Source organism: Phoca vitulina, unplaced genomic scaffold, assembly GCF_004348235.1.
Source record: "Phoca vitulina isolate PV1807 unplaced genomic scaffold, GSC_HSeal_1.0 scaffold69, whole genome shotgun sequence".
Lineage (NCBI taxonomy): Eukaryota > Metazoa > Chordata > Mammalia > Carnivora > Phocidae > Phoca > Phoca vitulina.
In genome coordinates, this window is record NW_022589772.1 from 7,804,142 (window position 1) to 7,818,340 (window position 14,199).

The window sequence follows — 14,199 nt, forward strand, 5'->3', positions numbered from 1 at the left end:
AAATCTGTTGAAATGACTAAGAGTAACTCTCAACTAACATCACTCTTCCTTTATTTACAAAACTACAAATATGCCACTATTCATGGTTAAAGATGTTGATATAGGAATATCACAGAAACATCTAATTCTCATTTCATGACTGTTAAAAATCAGACATTCCGACCTGACACCTTCTAGCTGTTTGACATCCAAGAAATTACTTAACTCCTCTGGACCTTTGTTTCCTCACCTGTAAATCTGTAAAAACACCAACTTTTAAGAAGGTAACTAGGAGTACAAAATGAGATAACATGTACGAGCTTCTGGTACATAGCAAACACTCAATATTAGTTCTCCTTAGTTTTTCACTCTCCTTAATCAAAAGTAAAAAAGATTCCCTACTACCAAAGGATTCTGGTATTATTCTAGAAGATACTTGGTCATGTTCCCCTTCATGGGCCTGAAGCCCCCTCAATACTCACCATTCATTTGATAATTTTTTTCATCTTGGTCAAAATATGAACATAAATTGCAAATGTTGTCAACTACTGTACTAGAGTAAATCTCACCAAGGTCTGTATAAGGCTTTCTTAGAAAGATGTATTTCCCATTATCCGAAGAAATAGAACATGTATACTTGGCAACATTTCTCTGAAAAAATCATTATCTAAAACTTGTGTCAACGTGTTGTTTCAAGTGGCTACAAAGAGAGAGGGCCCTGGCCATAAAACCCACCTAAAACGAGGTAATGGAATCGTCATGAGAAGTCATCACTATCAATCATTTATGCCCTGAGAGAAGTTACATGAGAAATCATAGCTCCACTCACCTTGGAAGCCCATGCCTTGGTTTTGGCTAAAATTCTTTCTGCCCTCTCCCTCAATAGCTGGCGTGAGGTTTAGCTCCATCCAGATATATTTTAAAATCTCACAAGCAGATGGTAGAAACTAATAAGGTAATATCTGAATGGTGTGGAATGCTATTTTGTAATAACCAATAAAGGTGTAGCAGAACAACTCTTTATATGGTCTCTAAGTATCCTGATGCTCTACAATTTTTACCTTGTTGATTTTAAAAATTACGTATGGTCAAGACTGGGAGTTTTCCCAGTGTTGGCAAACATTTAACAATCAGTATTTTATTCATATAATCATTTGAAAAAATAGTGAAATAACACACTGTAGCTATAATAGCTTTGTAGTAGTACAAGTTGGTATAAGGAAAAATTCACTGAAGTTGTTAAAAAGTATTAAATATACTTTTTTCTTATCATAATAGATCTGAGGCATACCTAAAATGTTTTCAAATGAATAAAGTTAGTGGGAAAAATACCTCTGTATCTGAATAAATGCAAGCGGGAAATGTCAACACCAAAGTAACTAAAATATTGACCAGCTGGTATAACATTGCCAATGTAATATTAATTTAATACTCAAATGAAATCATACTTACCACTGTCATTATTTAATTACACAGTCTGTCAAGCCTCTACCAGTTAATTCGATATTAGTAAAGTCTTCATTGTCTTTTTTTGTGGTCTACTTAGTCAATTTCAAAATGGATACAAAGGGAACTGATTGCCTATGTTTTAGTTTCACTGAATGTTAAGCTTTTATGCCTGAAATGCTAATAATGAGAATTGATAAGAGCACCTGTTTTCTGAAAAACTGGTTTCAATCCCAAATTAATTCTGACTAGACAACCAGAAGGTGGTTAATATCTGTAATACCAAATATAATATTAATACAGAAAAAATTTAAACATGCTATCACACTGCTTGAATTTGCTAACTCAGTATCGTGCCACCCTGTAAATCAGTACACACTTTAACATTTTAAGTTAATGCCCCCATTTCCAAAAATAAAAAGATGCAAATACTGGATTGAGTACTTGGGTAAATATTCTCAAATATTTCTGGCTGAGATGTAGAAAACAACTCCACTATAAATGGCTGTTCTGAAGTCCCGTCAGCGATGTGAATCCAACGATATGACCAAAAATCTTCACGGTTTTCTATATGGATAGGATATTAGAATAAATGAAGGTAAACAATTATGCGTATATGAGCACAGAACTATTCACCAAAATATTTTTTATGGCTTTCAATTTTAAAAGCTTACCTTTCTTTTTTGACCGCTGGACCCTTCCTACAAAAACTAAAATGCCAATAACATCACAGATGTGATTTTCTGGCATATCATCCAGTTCTGACCTAAAAAAAGCAAAATTGTTAAATATTGTATCTTTAAACAGTGAAAAAGCATTCTAAAATTATGATTGTGAAAATATATATCTATATAGTTGATACTCCATAATTTGGGGTAGATTTTGAGCAATAATAATATACTGTTTCAGTGGCTAAAGTTAAAAATTAATATTTAAGGTATTTTACATGAGTATTCTACCTTGTGATAAAGCGGTGATTTAATTTTGGCAATCTCCATTCAGGTTTCACCTGCTTTTCTGGAATGATAATTATGTTAGTTGGAGGATCTCGAAGGTTCAGGCAGATTTCTGAAAAACAAATACATTACTTTAATATGACATTTAATACAGATAAAAGAATATACATGTGCACAAATTACACAGCAAAATATTAGACTGAACTCTTTTGAGCCCACCACTAACCCTAAGAACTAGACCATTATCAATAGCTTTCTTCTACTTATTCCTACATTATCATATCTACTTATCTCTTGACCAAAGGTTAGCCATTTCTTAGATTTTGTGTTTTATCATTTTTCTTAATTTAAAAAAAAAAAAGTTTTTGTCATTTATATGTTTTTGCCCAAACAAAATACTATTTGTTTTGTTTAACTTTATATGGATGAACTCATACCATATTCAGTGTTCTAGGGCTACCCTTTTCACTCAACATTATGGTCCTAAAATTCACCCATGTAGCTGCATGTAGTGCTTTTTTTTTTTCTTATTCCCACTGCTGAATAATGTTCCAGGGTGTTGATATATTACAATTTCGTTTACCCATTATCGTGTTGATGGACATCTGTATTATTTCCTGTTTTTGCTATTACAAACAGGGTCACTATGAATTTTTTGTACATATCTCCCTGTGCACCCAGGAAAAATTTTTCTAGGGTATTATACCCAGGAGGGAAACCCTGGATTGTACAATATACAAAAGTTCCACTCTACAGGCTAATTCTAAACTATTTTCAAGTAATTAACCTATTTATAGTTCTACCAACAATGTGTAGGAATTCCCATTGACCAGCATCCTCTCCAAATTTTGCTACTATCAAATTTATTTTTTGTCAATTTAGTGACACAAAATGACAATTTGTTGTGGTCTTCATTTGTACTTCTCTTATTACTAATTATGTTGAATGACATTTCATATATTTATGATACATCCATGCATCATCTTTAAATTTTTTTAAAGATTTATTTTTATTTTAGAGAGAGAGAGTGGGGAAGAGGGGCAAAGGGAGAGGGAGAGAGAGTCTTATAAGTCGACCCCGCACTGAGCATGGAGCTGGAAGCAGGACTTGATCTCATGACCCTGAGATCCCAACCTGAGCCAAAATCAAGAGTTGGACGTTTAACCAATTGCACCACCCACGAGCCCCTCATGCACCCCCTTTTGTGAAATACCTGCTTGTGTCTTTTGCTCACTTTTCTATTGAATTTTTATCTTATTTTTTTTAAGATTTTATTTATTTATTTGAGAGAGAGAGAGAGAGAGAACACAAGCAGGGGAGAGGCAGAGGGAGAAGCAGACTCCCTGCTGAGCAGGGAGGCAGACACTGGGTTCCAACCCTAGGCTCCCCAAGACGTTTAACTGCTTAACCACTGAGCCACCCAGGCGCCCCTTGTTTTTTTCTTATTTATTTGAAGGAATTCTTTATATATATTGGACACTAATACTTTGTTGATTATATTATTGCAAATACATTCACCCATGTGTGCATTGCTTTTCGTTCTTTTTATGGTGTCTTTTGATGAAAAAAAGTTAATTTCAATGTAGGGGTAGCGGGGGGGGGGGCGCAGGTCGTGGGGGGGCAGGTTCCCCTCTACACTCCCCCATGGAGGAATTGGCAGCCCCAGATGCTCTCATCTCCTTCTGTACTGAGATGAAGGTGCTACCCTCCCCTGCCCCCCCCCAGCTCAAGGGGCGGCCGCCTATGAGGTCTGCGTGGGCCTGTGAGCAGAGGTGGCCAGGGCCAGATAGTGGGGGGGACGCTGCATGGGGAAGCCGCATGGCCAGCCTCCAAGTGGAGCTGGAGCTACTCTGCCAGGGTTTAAAACTTAAAATGAGAATAAACAGTATTATTTACAAGGAAATGATAATGAATAAGTCATCTTTAACCGCTTCCAGCCTTTTTTTCATAAAAGAGATCCTATTAAACTTACATATTTGAAGACTGCATAATCTTGCCTCCAGTACCAGTGGTTTCTCTGTTGTGACTCACAAGAACTTTAGTAACAAACGAAATGATCCAGGAGCATGGAAAATAAGACTTTTACATTGGTTTGGGATTGGCTATGAGCTCCAGCATTTTCATTGGCGGGAGTTTCATTTTGGAAAAAAAAAAAAAAAAAACAAGTGTTCTGTGACTTGCCGGGAAAGGCTCCATGAGAGCAGGTCAAGGTGGCCATGCGTATCTTAAAGAATGGTTGTGGTGGGCTGGATTGCTATCAATGGGAACAGGGGGGGTGGCCAACCTTGTTGCATATGCCTTTACACCAGCCACCCTAGTGACTCTGATAGGGCCTCTCAGTGTCCTAGTAAGTGCTATTCCTTCTTCATACTTTCTAAATGAAAGACTTAATCTTCATGGGAAAATTGGATGTTTGGTAAGTATTCTAGGATCTACAGTTATGGTCATTCACACTCCAAAAGAAGAGGAGATCGAGACTTGAAATGTCTCACAAGCAGGGAGATCCAGGTTTTGTGGTCTTTGCAACACTTGTGGTTATTATGTCATTGATATTAATCTTCGTGGTTGGACCTCGCCACGGACAGACAAACATTCTTGTGTACATAACAATCTGCTCTGTAATCGGAGCGTTTTCAGTCTCCTGTGTTAAGGGCCTGGGCACTGCTATCAAAGAGCTGTTTGCTGGAAAGCCTGTGCTGCAACATTCCCTGGCCTGGATCCTGCTGCTGAGCCTTACAGTCTGTGTGAGCACACAGATTAATTGCCTGAACAGGGAGGGCCCTGGATATATTCAACACTTCCATTATGACTCCAATATATTACCTATTCTTTACAACATCAGTTTTCACTTGTTCAGCTCTTCTTTTTAAGGAGTGGCAAGATAAGCCTATTGATGATGTCATTGGTACTTTGACTGACTTCTTTACAATCATTGTGGGAATATTCTTGTTGCATGCCTTTAAAGACGTCAGCTTTAGTCTAGCAAGTCTCCCTGTGTCTTTTTGAAAAGACGAGAAAGCAATGAACAGCAATATCTCTAACATGTATGAAGTTCTTAACAATAATGAAGAAAGCTTAACCTGTGGAACTGAACAATGCAGTGGTGAAAATATCTCCCAAAGAAACAGAAATCTCACAGCTTTTTAAGAAAAATGTAATTAGGGACGCCTGGGTGGCTCAGTCAGTTAAGCGTCTTCCTTTGGCTCAGGTCATGATCCCAGGGTCCTGGGATCGAGCCCCGCATCGGGCTCCCTGTTCAGTGGGAAGTCTGCTTCTCCCTCTGCCTGCAGCTCCCCCTGCTTGTGCGCTCTCTCTCTGACAAACAAATAAATAAAATAAAAAAAAAATGTAATTAAAAGGTTAATCTATAATTGTGCTATAAAGTGAATCTGAATATCAGAATGTGTCTGAAAAAGCACTGTTCTCAAAAAATGTCCTCTAGAGACAATCTTTTTTTACAATTTCACTGATTTGGATCAAGAAATTACCTTTCTTATATTTACATGATGGTAGCTCACTAAAATGACCTCAGTACATGGCCAATTTTTATTAACATTGTATTATTGTAGAGGTACTTTAAATTTTCCTTCACCAAAATCTAAATGCACTGACAGTTTTAAGTCTATAAAAATGCTTTATTTTCTCATTGGTGATGAAAATCTGAAATGTACATTTGTCATCCCCACTCCATCAATCCCTGACCACTTGAAGGCTTTCTGATTTAAAAAGGAACAAAATTTTCCTAATACATTATCCTGTGATTTACCTTACCTATAAAAATGACTCCTGTTTGATGAATTACTTTTTTTTAAGATTTTATTTATTTATTTGACAGAGAGAGACACAGTGAGAGAGGGAACACAAGCAGGGGGAGTAGGGGAGGGAGAAGCAGGCTTCCCGCTGAGCAGGGAGCCTGACGTGGGGCTTGATCCCAGGACCCTGGGATCATGACCTGAGCTGAAGGCAGCCGCTTAACAACTGAGCCACCCAGGCGCCCCATTGATGAATTATTTTAATTTTGAAATGTTAGTTTTAGAGAATCCTAAGTTATTAAATGAAGAAAAACTCAATTTACCAAACAAAAAAGGGTAGGAAGTTGCCTGACGGAGATGTTTCTCATGCTGTGACTTATCACCACACATTTGATGATCTTCCTATGCCTTGATGGCACCTTGCTAAACCAGCGCATCCTGCGTCTATCAGGCTGCAGCCTGACTGGTTTCATTCTTCACTTTCTCTAATCCCTTGATACCTGGAACCTTGATAACCATTTTACATCAGCTCTTGTATTTTTCAGTATATTTTCATAATGAGTTATATTGTCATTTAGATCCAACAACTCTGGGAAATAAAGTCAAAAGACTAATTTCTTAAATTTAGTTCATGTTATAATAAAAAGATAAATTGAAACCAAAAAAAATATTTCAATGTAAGCTGGGTTTATTAATCATTCATTTACAAATGCTATTTCCTGTGTCCTATCCAAGAAATCCTTCCTTATTCCAAGGTCAAATGCATATTTCTTTGTAAGTTCTTCTAAAAGTTTTGCCTTTTACATTCGCTATATCTGGAATTGACTTTTTATACAGTATAAGATAGGGATATAATGTCATTTTTTTTCTCAAGTATGTAATTATTTTTTTTCCAATACTATTTATTGAATAGTTCTTCCTTCCTTGATGATCTGTATAGCACATCTGTCATATCAAATTTTTGTGTGTTTAGGGCTATTTCTCGATCATATTGTGATTTACTGGTCAGTTTGTCTATACCTATACCTATATTACATGGTCATAAATTTTTTATAATAACTCATGACATTTGTAGGAGAAGTCTTTACTCTCTCTACAGCCCCTTATTTTCTTCAGAACTGTCTTGACTAGTCTCTATAATTACGTGCCTCCATATAAATTTTAGTCAGTTCGTCAGTTCCGGAAAAAAAAAAATCTTACAGAATAGCACTGAATCTGCAGATCAATTTGGGGGTACTTGACATACTTATGAAATTGAGACTGATTTCCTACCTAGGAACATGGGCTATTTCTCTATTTATTTAGAGGGCTTTCTATCCCCTTTTATGCAGTAGGTAATATTTTCTAAGAATTTGCTGTTTAGCAAACAAAGATTAAAACAGGATGAAGAGGGGGCACCTGGGTGGTTCAGTCAGTTGGGCATCCAGCTCTTGATTTCGGCTTGGGTCATGATCTCAGGGTCCTGGGATCAAGCCCTGCATCAGGCTCTGTGCTGGGTGTGGAGCCTGCTTGGAATTCTCTCTCTCCCTCTGCCCCTCCCCCCCCACATTCGAGCATGCTCTCTCTCTGTCTCAAAAAAACCAAAAAAACAAAAAACCAGGATGAAGATACTTGATTTCTCATCTTGCCTATTAGCAGCCATGTGATTAGAAAATTCACTTTACCTTTAAGAGTTTCAGTCTTTTCATATGTAAGTGAGGAAAGTTTGTATTACATGACACTACCTTGCACCTACAAAATAGTTTGCATTTTACAAAGTACTTTCATAGTCATAGTTACCTGATTATATTTAAGTTCCCTTCCAGCTCCAAAATGCTAAGATTTTGAATGAAATAAATAACCCCTTCCCACCAAAACCCCAAATCCTTGATGCTATTACCTCAGTGGGTATTATTCAATACAGTCTGAAAAATCTCAAGATTTTAAAATGTTTATTTGGGATGCTAGCTGAATACTATTTGATAAAAGGTAGGACAGAATTATATGCCAAATGACAATATACAAAACCACACATTACTAGCAAATATATCCTATGTTTGGGGCGCCTGGGTGGCTCAGTCGTTAAGCGTCTGCCTTCGGCTCAGGTCATGATCTCAGGGTCCTGGGATCAAGCCCTGCATCGGGCTCCCTGCTCAGAGGGGAGCCTGCTTCTCCCTCTCCCACTCCCCCTGCTTGTGTTCCCTCTCTCACTGTGTCTCCCTCTGTCAAATAAATAAAATCTTTAAAAAAAAGAAAAAGAAAAAAAAAAAATATATATATATACATATATATATCCTATGTTTTACAAGAGAATTTTCACCTTTATAGGCTTCCATTTATTTGGTCTTTAAAAAAAATTATATCTTAGTGTCTGTAACTTGGAACTACACATGTAAATATGAAAAAATAAATCAAGATCACTTACCCCAATAGTTTGTCTTTCAACATCAATACCTAGAAGGCAGTGATGGTACCACAAACCCTTATTCCCTTACTGACCAACACTGGCCCCCAATATATACTCTTTCTCATTTAACCTACTCATAACATTTAAACTACCCTGGTATTATTTGTAACCCTCACTCACACTTTCTTCTATCCAACTCATTCTCCCATTCTCCTGACCATTCATTCTTTCTTCAACTACATTTCTGTTCCTTTCCTCTCCCCTTTTGTTCATCACATCTTCTTACTTTTTACTGTCATTAATCCTTCATTTTATTGTAATCTGTTCATCTTAATGAACTGTACCATTAGACTATTTTTTCTCAAGTTTTTATTTAAATTCTGGTTAGTTAACATACAGTGTAATATATTACCGTTAGACTAATTTTTTAAGGGTAGAACGCTGTATTACTTATCTTTGTATCTCTTGTGTCTAGCATGGTTTACAAAACTGTCATTTCCCTTCAAAAGATCCTTAATCCATTTGAGCTTTTTAAAGATCATAAGTCAGTAGTTCTCAACTCTAGCTGTGCATTAGAATCGCCTGAGGATTTTTAAAGACACATCAATGTCTTGGTTCCCTCTTCAGAGTAACCGAATCAAAATCTCTGAACCTGGCATGCCTATGGTTCTTTCAGGCTCCCCAAGCGATAGTAATGTCCAGCCAAGGTTGAGCTCTGCATATATGTGTAGGCTCAGCAAACTATAGCCTGCAGATGGTTGCTTGTTTTTGCAAATAAAGTTTCACTGTAACACAGCCATGCCCATTCCTTACATATTACCTCTGTTTGCTTTCACTCTATAAAGGCAGAGCTGTGTACTTATGACAGAACCTATATTACCTTTATAGAAATAGCTCGCTGACCCCTGATAAAGAGCGAAAAAGTCCTATTCCTTATTAAAAAGGTATGGGATAAAGTAGACTGATGCTAACACTGATAAAAAGTAAAACTGTTTTAAAGACTAAAAGAAACATTTTCAATATATTCTCATCTAAGCCTCTCATTTTAAAAAATAATTTCTATATTTGCAATTATTTACCTGAAAGTATAAATAGCCTCTCATGTCTAAAGGGAGTTTCCATTATGAAAATCTGGCCCTGTAATTCTATATAGCAGAGGTAGCATACTGCTTGATTCAATTTCAGTGTTAAGTTTTAGTAGCTGTTTATCTATTGACCACATGCTATCTATTGTTCTACTTTCCATATGTTTTTAAGGTTTAGAAACAGCTATTAATACCAGACACATTTCTAGATTTGCCCACAGCCGTGTAAAAACTGTGATTTAAATGAATTCTCTTTACACCAGAAAAACAGTGTATCTCATAAAAAGAACACTAGGTTAGGGGTCAGAAAAACTAGGTTTTACCTTTCACTGTGCCAGTGATTAAGTGACATCAACAAATTTACTTACCTTATCTGTTATTGACAAATGTCTCAATTTTTACTAAAGCATTTTTTTCCATGCTTGGTTGTGGAAAGAATTTACAAATTGACAGACATAATAATACATGTTGCAAATTAGCTTTTTGCCAGTTTTTTCCTGTATTCTCAAGTCCCAACATCAATATCAGTTTAATTTCTTACCTTTCTATAATAAAGGGCAATGAGATAATGGACTAATTGTACTAGACTACTAGGTAATGACTTATTCATCCAGCAAGACATGATTGATGTCTACCAAATCCTTAAGATTTTAATAAAGAATCATATGAGATTTTCGTAAATAAACATATATTTAAGGAAACAGTGAACAAAGGCCATATTATCTGCACATTCTCCAAGTAATTTAGCTTAATGTATTAGTAGGGAATTTAAAATACATAGAATTACAGGTCCAGTATAAAACTAGTATGAGCCAAAAACAATACTTAAACTTGAGTGATATAATCTACCATTTTGAAAAATGGAAAGGCAAAAAATTCATATCCACATCTGAAAACAACCACTTAATAATTGTAATGCTCCAAAAATATTTAGCATGATGCCAAGGTGTCAAAACTTTGATTTCAATACTAATTAGGAAGAGCCTTTTCAAAATTGCAGCAATTCAGTTGCATTTGAATACTGACCGCAGGCTAGATAACGCAATTTATCAATTTTAAATTTCCTGATTTTGATAACTGTACTGTGATTATAGAATAGAATGTTCCTGTTCTTAGGAAATACACACTGAAATATTACTGAAGTGTTTTGAGGTAAAGGGGTATGTGTGATGGCTGCCACTTACTCTCAAATGTTTCAGAGGACAAATATATATAGAGAGAGAGGTGGAGAATGATAAAGTAAAGGTAAATGTTAACAACTGTTGAATCCGTGTAAAGGGTATATGGAGTTCTTTGTACTATTCTTTCAACTTTTACCTAAGTTTGAAATTATTTCAAAGTAAAACGCTGACAAAAGCCTTTTTGAATAGCACCTTACAGTAACAGAAAAGTATATTCAAGTCATTAATTTAGTATTATAATACAAAAATAGAACAAAAAAAGTACCTCCTAAAGTGGAGCTCATTCATTAATCAACAATAAATATCTCACACTATTTCTTCTTAATAAACGCAATAATAAATAATTTATTAAGTGATTGCTTAAAATTTGTATAGATAAAGGAATTTAAAAGTTCCCCACGTTCTAACAGATTCAGCAATTTTTAGGAGCCTTTGGCTGATATGGTACTTTACAAATTTATACAAACAAAATAGCCATAAAACAATAAATTTATCGAATACTTAACCCATTGTAGAAATTAGTTTGATCTGTGGATCCACCGGTAGAGGCTGCATCCTGAATGGGTAACTCTTTTTAACAGAATAATCCTGAAGCAGAAGAACTAAACCAACCCGCAAACTTTTATACCATTCAGGACACAGGGCATTCCACATAATCACAGACACCGTGCCTGAACTGTCAGCAACTTCTAAAAAGGTCTAGAAAAAAAAGTGAAATAGCACATGCATATTTGTTACTTTTATCTCAGGGCATTCTCATTTTAAGAACAAGAAAGCAAAACTATAGGGGAATGACTGAATAAGTTATGATACAATCTGTAACTATGAAAAGTTATGATTTTTAGTGATAGAAAATACTTAAGGAAATGTTAAGTGATACAAAATTGTATGTACAATATGATTTCCATTTTGTAAGATAATTTAATATATGACATAGTCATGCAATATAGGATATGCATACATATACACATAGATGTGAGATATGTGCATGTATATGTTATGTATGTATGTAGACATGATATATACATACAAAAAAGGGAATAAAACACTTGGATATTAATAGTGGCTCTGGTAGAATTTGGGGTGATATTACTTACCAGCTTTATTTATATAGCTTTCTGCATTTCCCAAATTCCCTCAAATATGTATAACTGTTATAATGAAAGCTTAATAAAACACTTAAAATAATTCTTGATAACATGTGAAAATATGGTAAAATGTTAAATAAGAAACCAAACAGGACAGAAATCAAGAAGGTAGTTCTCACTGACATTCTGTGGCCCAGAGAGTCAAGATAACAGAAAAGTATCAGCTAGATTTGACAATTAGAAGGTCTCTAGTGAGTGACCAGCTGAAGAAAAAAGTCAAACTAATTGTGTTGAAAAGTAAATGGGAGGTAAGAAAGTAAAAACATCTAGCAGAGACTACTTCTCCAAGGAGCTTGCCAGAAGAGAAGAAGAGAGGGAATAGAGGAGTCCTGAGGTCAAAGGAGATTTTTATATTTTTTTAAAATGAAAGACTAGAGTATGTCTCTATGCTGGTGTAGAAAGCACAGTAGAGAAGAAAAGGCTGAAGATACAGAAAAAAGCGTGAAGGAGACCAGTTGAATCAGGGAACTACAAGGTACCAATACAGAAAGAATTTCTTTTTGTATAAGAAGTTAGAGAAAAATACCTTGAAATATACATTTATGTATGTTTTAAAAATTATTAAATTAAACTTATAAAATATTATTTGAACATAAATTATCCTAATATGGAGTCAGGTCTATAAGCTATAATCTATAACTATTACATTAACATGTAATATTTTGTCATTACTTATACCTGGTATGGCTCAATCATCTTTTTATCAGGTTTTCCATAGTATCGCAGTTTCGATTTATGTAAGATTCTCACAAGCAATGCAGGAAAATTCCTTCTGTTAGCCCAGGTCATTTCAAGGTGAGACAGGGAAATTATTTTGGTATCTAGAATAAAAAAATAGAATAGAAAAAAAATCCTACTTAATATGTCATGCAATTTAAAAATTGTAATTTAAAAATGGTAGCTAGATCATCCCCAAAGCAACTCCTACTCACCAGCTAAGCCAGTCTATATACTTCTCACATACAAAACTTAATAATACATGCTATCCTTAATAATAATAGCTAATATATAGGGGTGCCTGGGTGGCTCAGTCAGTTAAGTGGCCAACTCTTGATTTCGGCTCAGGTCATGATCTCAGGGTCGCTGGGTGTAGAGAGCCTGCTTAACCTGCTTAAGACTTTTTCTCTCCCTCTGCCTACCACCTTTCCAACTCTCTCGCACGCATGCATTCTCTTTCTCTAAAAAAAATAGCTAATACATAAATATGCCTTACTATGTGCCTGGCACAAAGGTAAATACCTATATTAACTAATATACTATTCCATCTTGAATGCCCTCTGCCTTGTCAAACTGGGTAATTACTTCCTGAAAGGCTTGGATCTAAACTCATCTCCCCCTGGGTGGGGGGATGGGTGAAATAGATAAAGGGGATTAAAAGAACACATGTTCTGATCAGCACTGAGAAATGTATAGTACAGTTAAATCATTATATTGTACACCTGAAACCAATATAACTTTGTATGTTAATTATACTTCAATAAACTCATCTCCCTTAAGAAATTTTGTGGGAGAAACTCAATGCCATGGAATATTTTCCCACTACCAAGCACTTACATGTTTAATTTATAGAATTGTTTTATGACATATTTCTGTATTGCCCTCACCGTAGTTTTATATGTGTAAGTTCTATATTTCCCAAACATGCCAGACATAGTCCTGTACCAGGGCCTTTGCACTTGCTGTTCCCTCTGTCTGGAATGTCTTCTTAGATACCAGAATGACTTCCCTCCTCCTCTCCTTCAAGTTTTGCTCAAAGGTCACTTTCTCAGTGATGTTATCCCTTACTTCCCTATTGAAAAGCGATCCCTTTTCTTATGCCTCATCCCATCTTATTTTTCTACATAGTACTCATTATCTTCTCATATGTCATATAATTTACTTTGAAATTTTAATCTCCATGCCTGCTGGCAAATACAAAAACTGCTTAAAAGCTATTCACCATCTTTAAAAGATTAACTTGTATTTTTTATTTTATTCTTCTTTGGGTTAAGAGAGGTTCCACCCGCAATTCCGTCTACATTTTGCTCTCTCATAGTCCAATCCCAACTTTTAAAACCTGAATTTGTATTTATTCCAGTATTTTATTTCACAAGATATCTCCCACTTATTTTAATTTACATAATGCATCACCTACTCAACATTTTGGTATGAAAACCATATTTGTAATTTCTTTTTAATAAGAATTTAAGTGGAATGTTGTAGTTACACCTGTATCATAAAAAACATACTATTTTTAGTCTTCAGATATCTTGTATACTTTTCCTTC

The 14,199-nt window shown here is 35.4% G+C and overlaps 1 protein-coding gene and 1 pseudogene across 2 annotated transcripts in view; one reads left to right on the top strand and one right to left on the bottom strand.

The window, feature by feature from the left end:
- The window catches only part of RADX (RPA1 related single stranded DNA binding protein, X-linked), an 81,531-nt gene that overhangs the window by 59,761 nt on the left and 7,571 nt on the right, over nt 1-14,199 (bottom strand). The window contains exons 2-6 of one of the 2 annotated variants that reach the window (XM_032392831.1): nt 12,612-12,754; nt 11,292-11,484; nt 2,385-2,493; nt 2,100-2,191; nt 1,870-1,992 (exon numbers count right to left, since the gene is read on the bottom strand). In XM_032392831.1, the coding sequence (XP_032248722.1) occupies nt 1,870-1,992; nt 2,100-2,191; nt 2,385-2,493; nt 11,292-11,484; nt 12,612-12,754 (660 nt within the window). Of the gene's footprint in view, nt 1-1,857; nt 1,993-2,099; nt 2,192-2,384; nt 2,494-11,291; nt 11,485-12,611; nt 12,755-14,199 lie in introns of both variants that reach the window. The other variant, XM_032392830.1, reaches the window with a different exon arrangement.
- On the top strand, nt 4,435-5,528 carry LOC116624701 (annotated as a pseudogene).